The sequence below is a fragment of the Antrostomus carolinensis genome, unplaced genomic scaffold, assembly GCF_000700745.2.
Source record: "Antrostomus carolinensis isolate BGI_N321 unplaced genomic scaffold, ASM70074v2 scaffold21783, whole genome shotgun sequence".
In the NCBI taxonomy this organism is placed as follows: Eukaryota; Metazoa; Chordata; class Aves; order Caprimulgiformes; family Caprimulgidae; genus Antrostomus; species Antrostomus carolinensis.
In genome coordinates this window covers 34723-44672 of record NW_010303425.1, presented here as the reverse complement: position 1 = coordinate 44672, position 9950 = coordinate 34723, and the positions used below count along the sequence as shown (strand labels likewise).

General features: G+C 39.1%; 1 protein-coding gene across 1 annotated transcript in view; it reads right to left on the bottom strand.

The window, feature by feature from the left end:
* Nucleotides 1–76: 76 nt before the first annotated feature.
* The window catches only part of ARHGEF38 (Rho guanine nucleotide exchange factor 38), a gene marked incomplete at both ends in the record, with an annotated part of 34794 nt that continues 24920 nt past the window's right edge, over nucleotides 77–9950 (bottom strand). The window contains 7 exons of the mRNA XM_029084048.1: nucleotides 77–275; nucleotides 1427–1567; nucleotides 3145–3465; nucleotides 5858–5974; nucleotides 7153–7257; nucleotides 8955–9088; nucleotides 9586–9785. Coding sequence (XP_028939881.1) covers nucleotides 77–275; nucleotides 1427–1567; nucleotides 3145–3465; nucleotides 5858–5974; nucleotides 7153–7257; nucleotides 8955–9088; nucleotides 9586–9785 — 1217 coding nt within the window. The remainder of the gene's footprint in view (nucleotides 276–1426; nucleotides 1568–3144; nucleotides 3466–5857; nucleotides 5975–7152; nucleotides 7258–8954; nucleotides 9089–9585; nucleotides 9786–9950) is intronic.

The window sequence follows — 9950 nt, the reverse complement described above, 5'->3', positions numbered from 1 at the left end:
CTTGTTTGGCTGCCAGCTCAGTTAAGCTGTCACACAAGGGGAAGCTGTTATTGGGATGTTTGTGCAGAGTACTTACTCCCTGTGTCAACAAGCCACCTGCTTGTACTTCCAAAGGGGTCCTTTTGCTCCACAACAGCCACCAGTTCTCCTTCATGTAAATCAATATCAAATTCCTGTGTGGCATTGCACTTGCGCTTAGCTTGGTATAGCAAGTCTGTGCTGTACGTAGACAACAGCTTGGACCTGTGACCTTCTGTTTGACGTGGGGATTCGAGCTGAAAAGCAAAAAAATTATCCACTGTGAATAATTATCAGGCCATTTCTAGAGCAACATGGATGCATAAAATACAGTGTATCCTGCATGTGGCAACTGACTTCACATTTTTACACACAGATCAAGGAGTTACGCAGCTGTATGTAACCAAACCTTTGAGGATGCAGCAAGGACCTGTCCAACTGCTGCATTAATAGGTGAGCAATAAAGGGCAGATTTTAAAGAAATGTAGAAATTTCACTAATTAAACAGCTCTTCGTCTGTCTTCTGCTCTCAAAGAGCCAGTGTTCTGTATGTGAACTGTCACTTGCTTAATTGTTTTTCCATAGCAATGCTCTTTGTAATATCACAAAATGTAGTATCTTTTAAAAAAGCATAATCCAAAAATCTGCTGAGGTATGCTAAGGTCACATAACAACTTACACAATATGGCATTAGGCAAAAAAAATCAGTGGTACCCAAACAGTCTTCTTTTTGTGTGAAATTACTTTGCTAAATAAGGGCAAGGTGCTATTAACTGCTGGAAGCATATTCACTCAGATTTTGGTTACAGGGTAGGGAGGGAGGTGCTGCACATCAAAGTGATCTTATACCAGAGAAGCAGAGTACCTGTGCCTTACTGATGCTAAAAGGCATCTTACAGCTTCCTCAGCTTCTCCTGTAAATCCGTGCTTGATCTTTTATTTTACTGTAGACTAGACTCCTAAAAGCTCTGGAGATGTCTGATAAGACTGAGGACCAGGAAGACTCAGATTTCCTGGTGGATTTTCTGAATCTTCTGCTATGAGGGTGTATGTGTGTGCATATGTGTGTAAACACCAGTACACATAACCACACCCGAGGATGAGGACTGTAAGAGTATTTAACAAAAGAAGTAATCAAATTTTACAAATACAACCTTAGACTTAGTATGTGCTTAAAGACCTAAGGGTAATCGGAGATAATTTCAAGTGGATTTTCAAGATAACATGAAAATAGAATGAAACATCTTCAGAAGTTACTGGTCAATGGCACAGCTTCATTCCAACAACCTGATTCAAGAGTCCCAGTGCAAAGATCAAGCCCAAACCTCTAGGTAGCATAAAACTGGATTTGTGTCAAAAGCAATAAAAACAGGGTACTTCATACGCAATCTGGATGTATAGCACTCACCGGAGAGGGGACAGATTTCTTTTTTTCCAGGCTCAATTTTCTCTCAATAAAGGTTGCACTGCTGTTTTCTTTTACAAAATTCAGCTTGTGAACCTCCTCCATCAACTGATTCTGCACTTCACAGATGCTTGAGGAAGACAGCTGCAAACACAAAGGTGGGTTAGATCTCGAACAAAATGGTAAGGAGATTTGAGAGAGCAGATTTGGTTTAATGGGCTGAACTCGAAGAGTCAGAAAATCTGACAAGTTACTGTTTTCTACAGAGCCCGTAGTGTGCTAGGTACCAGATGGAAAGAAAAGAAAGGTCCTTGCTTAAAGAAGGTTTCTAATGACTGATATTAGATTTAAGAGACATACTAATTTAGGTTAAATCATTTAAAAATATTCTAAAGAGTGATAAAAATGAACAGCCTTGCACTTATGCTACTGAGCCACCTGCTTTCAGATGCAAATGTGCATCTTGGCAGCTATCAGAGTGGCCAATGTGCTGTAAAGCATGGAGTAGTTTACCCTATAGCTGTGTGTTTGTGCAGCTGGGTGCTGCCACCAGGTCAAAAGTCGTTTGGTAAACTGAAGCTGTCTGTGGCACTGGATAAGTGCTTTTGGTCTATGCCTAACCCCAAATGTAGTTGCTGATTTAAACAGAAAAAAGCAAAAGAAAGTAATTTTGTAGGCAGAGCCTCACAAGAAACAATGTTAGCTACAACAGCTTTCAAAACGTGAAATGGTCAAATTACAGGCATGCAGTTTCTTCATGCAGAAAAAGCCTTCATTTTCCCATTAAACAGCACAGCTTTATGTTTTGATCCTGACCTTGCTTTCTTAATTTTTCATCTGCCCCTGACTATACAGTGCTGTGTTCAAGCCTTGATGGAAAGGAATACAGAATTGCCTGAATACAACATGTTTCCTGTATACGGTCTTGCTCCAGTTCAGGTCAGTGGAAGTGTAGAAGGCATTCTTGCAACTGTGTTTCTCAGGGGGTTGAAGTCCTCTAGGCAAAAGTACAACAAAACTGAAACACTGTATGATTTTCAGACAAATTAAGAATAATTTCTCAACTTCAATCTTCAGGTAGTGATCATAGCGCTCAGAAAGAGCGGGCTAAAGGAACTAAACCCTTCTGTAATTCAGATAGGCACCCTTGGTACTTTTGGCTTGACAAAGCTATTTCTTACTGCCTAGAGATGTCTACAGGAACTTCTACAGTGTATTTGGCTTTAAAAGCAACTTGCTTTTCATAGAAACTATTTAATCAGATCTCCTAACTGGCTTCCCTTTTGCAGTCATCTGTGACTCTGCAGGTCTAGCAGTAACAGGAGTGTTCATGTACTTTCTTAGAATTTCTCTTCCCGTGTTTTCTGGGCTACTCAGCATAGACACTAAGAAAGAAAGACTAAAATGGTAGCACCTGCCTCCTTTTTGCCTTGCTGTAATGTTCTTGCCATTACTATCACTGTAACGGTTGGAACAGCTGCGTAAGGATTATCCTTTATGAAAAGTCCAGGCCTGACAAAACTTAAGGTCAGAACTTAACCTGTGCAGAGCTTGCAAGGAAAAAACCAAACCAAACCAAACCTGACTGTGCTCAGCAGAACAAACAAAATCAGTGTAGGTTGTATGTATATGTCCTGTGTACATAACTCTAGCCAAATCATAATACAGAAAGAAAAAAAGACAAAGGCAGGCACAGCTACAGTTGTTTCTAATGTACTTACTGGAACAGGCACCACCACAACAGAATTTGATTGAAGTGCTGCAGACATAATATTCCTAAGGAGGGTGATGAAGCAGTGCAGGCAGTTCAACACAATCTTTTTGGCTGCTCTGTTGAATACCTGAAGTTCTTCCACTAACTGTGCATTTAGAGCCTCATAGTCTTTCTTTGCCAGGTCCAGCTCTTCTCCTGTTGACCTCTGAAGGTAGCTGTTGTAGTCCAACAACTTGTCATAGCGCTTCTGGATGAGCTTCTGTGGGCCTGAAAACAAGGCTTGTAGTGCCAAGAGAGGAGTCAAAACAAGCTTGTCCAGCTGAGCCATCTGGAAAGGTATAAAACAGACCTACTTATTACTTTATTCAAACAGTTCTTCAGACCCAGTACAAGTTAAGTCTGATGGCAGCCAATCAAGCAATCTGTTAATTACTCTTCACAAATCATTGCTGTTAGAGGCAGAGTCAGAGTCAGGCACGAGTTAGAATCTCCTTCATAACATTGCAAAGGAGAGGTAATGGTTTTGCAGCTTAAAGTGTCTGGTAATGCTAATGGTCCCTTCGAGCGTGCAGCCTGCAGTACTGCCCTTGGTGTGTTACCACTGAGGAAAAACAGGGCAAGGAGCAGTGAAGTGGTCCAATAAAACTGGGATTTCCACAATTGGAAGGCCTATGCCAGTATACAGTCTAGAGGCAATGAGGTCTTGTGAAATGGCAGCCTTACAGTCTGGAATGCTAGCGAAGCTTTCTTTTTTTTTCTGGAAACAGCTGTAACTCAATTCCTGTTTAAGCAAACACAAACAATCACTTGATTTGATTAAATTATGTTATGCTTGTTGGTTTTATCTCTAGTAATCAACAAAATTAGACACCTGGTAAAAAAACAAAGTCTTTCTCAGACTTCCATTAGTCTTTAATTGTCTCAAGGGATTAATATTGCATGAAATAATTTTTTTTTTGTAAGTCACTTGTTCAAATACAGCACAGGCTTCTAGTGAATGAAACTCGTCATCATATTAAAGCTCTTGGACATTCTATGTGAATTAAGTTGTTGGGTTGAATATGAGAATAAAAGAGCAGCTGTCCCTCTACCCTCTGTAGCACATCTGCACCAGAATTGTCCTCCCAAGGCCAAGATGATGTGCATTGGCTAGATAGTTCCTACTTTATTTCCACCTGAAAACTGGGCTGTGTTTAGTGAACCAATGTTTGATGCATTAAGAAAACGATTTTTCTAAACTGCTGGACATGATTTCTGGAAGAGAGGAGGCTATTGTGGATTTCTGCCCTAAAAATTTCCCTAAAAGGGAAGGTATTAATTATTGACAAATGCACAAAGGAAAAAAAAATAAATTAACCTGAGCCCATTGCTGAGATCTCCATTGATAATACTCTTTCAGGAAAACATGTGAAGAACACTATGGGTTGTTCAGTGAGAAAGCTACTCATTGCGCAATGTCAGGACAAAAAGGGTTTTTTAAAAGAAAATATACCTAAGATAGAGAATCATTGTAATCTTGTAAATCCAACACACAGAAATAAATAGATAATAAGTAGAAGGCACAGAAATAAATAGGTAATAAGTAGAAATTAACATGGTTAATAACAGGATTAAGATGGGAGTTTTTTAAAATTACATAGACCTTCAGAATAGCGGGGTCATGAGCCAATAGAAGTTACAAATATTTTTCTGGAAAAAGAAAAAAAGTTTTCCGTTTCATCTGTTGTAGAATTGCTTCTGTTTCTTTGATGTTTCTGAATATGGGGGCATCTTCCATACTGAACACGCTCACCACTGCAATGATAGAGGGGAACTCTTTTGCACTTTATGCATTCATTCATTGTAAAGGCATTGAAAACTTCTTTCTGATTACTGAGATTAATTTTTGAGATTCTTTTTAAATGCAGGAACTTCAAAGGAAAGGAGATACGACATCTTACTTCCCTATCATTATCTAGGAGGATGTGGTCTGTCAAAGACCCTTCTGTTTCTTGGCAGACTGTTTTCAGTGTTTGGAAAGGATTGAATGGATACATTTTAGTCTGCACAAACCTAGGTAAATATAAGAAAACCTCCACCTCTGAATTTTTCCAGTTTAAGCAGCTGTTTGAAGAAGCAGCCTGCCCCATTTTGAAGAGACATTTTCATCTCTCTTAGCAGAGCCAGGCATTAGAGTTCATTTGGACCCTGAAAGCAAAAGACTAGTTTAAAAAGCTATTATATTTTTTTTAACTGCTTTTAATTCCTATGGGCTCTATCCAGATTTTTCATGGCTTCCCTATATGAAGGACAGTAACTTACTTGAAAAGGTAATAAAGCTGATATTTTCACAGATCTCTGATTCCAGGAGCTAATAATTCATGAGCACAACAAAGATCACAAACGTCACTCTAAAACTGTAAGTGTCTGTAGCAAAAGTAGAAAAGCAAAGATACGCTGCTTTTGTTTGAAGCTTGGGTGAAACGTGCAAGTTTAGCACAAAGATTTTAGTTTAAACCCAGGAGTTTAGCTTGAGAAGTTTTCTTTAGCTCTTCTAGGGAAAACACGGTGCACTTACACTGAATTTTATTTCTTACAGAAACTCAACCATAAAACCCAGTCATCTTTCCCAATGGATTTCTAAGGGTTTTTGCTCTTTTCTGTCCTGAGTCTTCCTCACGTCATACACGTTTTCTCACACATACAGGTAGCTGTGTAACAATAACGTCGCATAAACTTACAAGGTCCTCGCAGAGATTTGCAGTGTTCTGTTTTTTCAAACAGTCGTTGACTTCATCTTTGTCTTGCAAGATTTCCTGAAGCCCAGTTATATTCTGTGCAGCCAGATGTATGGAATCCTAAATGAGAAGACGGTAGGAAGATTAAACTACATTACAATCTGTGTTAATATACTGCATTCACTCATGCAGATACTGCAATAATACTGATGGAATCAGAAATATTTTCCATCTCTGACATGTGCAGTTTCTAGCCATTATGGGATTGTTTACTGTGATAATATTTTCCTATGCTTTGTCTATTTTCAATGTAAACTATTTAAGAATTAAGTTGTTAATGTTCAAGTGAAAAAATTATGCCCCAACCTAATGAATGTCCCATTGGAAGTTAGCGACTCTTCAGCAAGAAGCCAGCTCCAGACCCATGCACCCTCACAGGACTCTTTGGAGGACTAAGTAGGACTACAGTGGTGTATTTCACTTGCTCTTAATTTTAATCTTAATGAAGTGTGCATCCATTTGGATAAAGAACTGTCAACACCATTCCAGGCAACAGCCCTTGTTGGCTGAGCTCACTGGCCTTCAGTGTTAGCTGAACCAAACAAGGTGTGTTTGTGATAAGCTCTGGCCAGCTGGCCACTGATCTTACCTAACTCTCAGACAAATTTTGTGTCCTTTCTGGGCACACTTATGCTTTGAGGGGCCTCGTACCATCTACAAAGTTGGCAAATTGTCCATATGAGGGAAAAGCTGGTAAATTACAAGCCAACCCACATCATCTGAGGGGAGGATTAAAGCAAAGACATTTACAACACTTGAGCACTCTGTACATCTAATGCTAACACTCAACACAACCTAGCAACAGGATGATGGAAGGGAGTCCTCACATCCCAATATATATTTTAGGACATTTTAATGTGTGGCTGCAACTCAGTTCTTCCATTTTTAATGAGAAGCAGCTGATGCTCCACTGCAGCAGATGTGCATGACCCCTGTGATGGCTTCCCACAGTGATTGAAAGTAGTAACCGTGCCACCAGAGAGCACCTTCCTTTCTGCACGGCACCCATGGGTCTCCATAGAGCCCGCTTGTGTAAGGGAAAAATGCAGAAGTGTGCACTTTAAAACTTCTTTGCCACGGGCTCAGTAATGCAGCAGCACAGTTCATTTATTCAATATTGTGATGTAGAGAAGCCTGCTTATAAATAATTTGGTGTTGCCTAATCAGTGGCAGAACTGTGTGTTAAACAAGTTATGGACATGGTTTGTGGCGCCGTTTTCAAAAAGGCCTTTACCTACCTGTAGATGTTGTGAGGAAAGTGAAATATTCTTCACACACAATTTCACAGTCTTCTCTAAACTTCGAAACAACTTTTCTTCCTTATTAAAAGTTCGATCTTTTACCTAAAATAGATGATTGCATTGTTATTTTGGCAGCCTAACAGAGCCTGGCTAACAAAAGAAACATCCAGAGTGCTGCTAGAAAAATCCCAAACCTTCTCTGAACTCCTTGCTTTGAAAACAGAACAGATTGGCCCCTAATTTTCCCAAGCTCCAGTTTTAATCCAAGAAAAGTCAAAAGCACAGGGCAAGATGACAGAGAATTTAATTTTTAATCCTTGTGAAAGCAGGGAGTTGCTTTAATACAAGCACACGTGTTTTCTTCATTTTCTGTATGTTGTTGCTTCATTTGAGGAAACAATGGTGAAAATTGTAAGATATTGTTATGTCACGGCACTACCCCCCCGAGTGCTCATTTGTGGGTGATGGGGAGATTTCCTCCAGACAGGCTGTAGGTGGAGCTGTTACCTCTAGAGCAATGCCAGCTCTTCAGCTAGAAACCTCAGCAGCTGGAAATTGGATTGTACTACTTTTTTATGCTAGCTGGAAAAAACCCTGAAAATACGTTTATTTCTGCCTACCTTTTACTTGAGGAATTTGAGAAATCTCAAGTCTCATTTTCAGTGGTCTTGCTGTAAGGGTCACAGCGTGTTTCAGAGATGTGAATTGGGAACTTAGTCTAATTAAGCAGGAGAGAGGGCTGAATGTAACAGATGTATCTTGATTCTAAAATGACTCTCAAATGTTTGAAGCTTAATTAAAAAAAATAAACAAAAAAACCCCACCAGTAAACAGAAGCCTCTAAAGAAAAAAATAAAAATCACATCTCAATCAAATTTAATTCCCTGTTTTTCTCTGATTTTATAGCTTTGCTGGAGTCCCATTCTGAATAAAAAAATTTCCACTGTACAAATAAATGAACAGAAAAAATAAATGTGGGTAGTTTGCATCAGAGAAAGGGGGAAACCACTGATAAAAAACAAAACAGGAAAAAACAGCACGTACCTTGTAAAGTCACATCTAGAAAGACAAGTGACCTTGTATAATCAGGCATCTCATGCAGTGATGTACACTGGATATAATTTTCAAGGTCAGTTGTAATTGATTTCCTTTGAGATTTAGATTTAAGCTTTTCTGAACTTGTTTATCCTGCTAGGTTTTGAATTACAACCTCTTAATTATGAAGGAGCATTTTATTTTTGTTCACCCAGCACCCACTGGACTTATCACAGGGTTATTTGCCTCTGGTAGTTTTGATGGTTCCAGGTCCCTGTGAATGCAGAGGCAAACCCTATGGCCTTTCCTAATCAGAAGTATTGCTCATCTGCCTCGGTAGATTCAGAGCAAGATGGATTGAACTCATTCTGAGCACTGACAATAATTATTGCCAGTGCTCAGAATTAATTATTAACTATAATTAAATAATTATTGTCAGTCACAATAATTATTGTCAGTCTATCCACAAAAAGCTGATCTCAGGCTGAGTTTCACAAAACTAGCAGTCACTTCCTCTCTGCTGAAGATCAGAAGTTTGAGAAACTCTTAGATAAAAAGGAAAAGGTGGAGAAAGTGTTACGTTATTTTTTATTTCAATCATAAAGATCTCTCTTGTCTTCTGTGACAGTCAGAAAATGACTTTATAAATGATGTCAAAAAAAAGCAACACCACAAACTCCATTTCCAACATGTTTTAAAAAATGCCCAGTGCAAAAGCAGAACTGAAGCTGTCAATGCAAATCTGCAGTTGGATGAGTAGGTACCTGAGGTTCTCCCCCCGTCAGTATTTTCAGATGGCTGGTGACCCTCTTGGATTTCTTACTGATGGAGTGGATATTCAGTCGGGAAAACTTTTCTTTAAGGGTTTCATCATCATCATTCCTCTTATACTTCAGCACTGCAGACAGAGAATTTCATGACACTAATAATCTGTATTCACAGGGCTTTTCACAGGGACAGGCACACAAATACGAAACCATTTGAGAGCAGACACTTTGATGTCACTTGCTGTAGTCTTGTGTGAAAATGCTCAAGATGATGAAAACCCTGTGCTAGCCTTGGGAAGAGTGAAGTTAGGGCTTCAACATGGCAAGTCTATAAGAAATATTGCTATCACTGCATCTTAATTATTATCAGTGTTTGCAGCTGCATTACAGACAATGAACACAGATATAACATGAATTCTTTCATCATTTTCTTACTTCTGGAGATACCAGTCAGATAACATAGCTGGCTGAGGACAAGTGACATTAAGGCATCTGTTACCTTCTTGAAACCCAGTTTGGGTAGCACTAGCCAAAACTGTTGTAGTTATATGACTAGAGTTCAAACCTCTTTTGTAATTGCCAGCCCTAAGCTACAAAGACTGAAGAATTTACTGTGCCTTTTTCTTACCTAAATCTTTCCTCCTTTTAAGTTCATTGATGTTCACATTAATGTTTTTCATTGCAAAAAGAGCATCTTGTAGCACCTTGTGGTCGGGGTGGGAAGCGGGAGTTGAATTCAAGAGTTCAGAGAGTAACAAGGGATATTTCATCACCCGTTGCACTGGTTTGATCATCAGGGATCCCATGTCCATTAGATTTGGCTTTCCTCTATAATTTATACAAAAAAATTTGTCATGTAAGGAGAAACTCTTTGAAGAAAAAAACTTATTATTTCTGTCTAGTCATTGAAGCTGCTGCCTTTTATATCCTTCAGTTGAGCTTTCAACTACAGAAAATGTCAAAAACAGAGCAGTGCTTTGCACTGAGTCATAG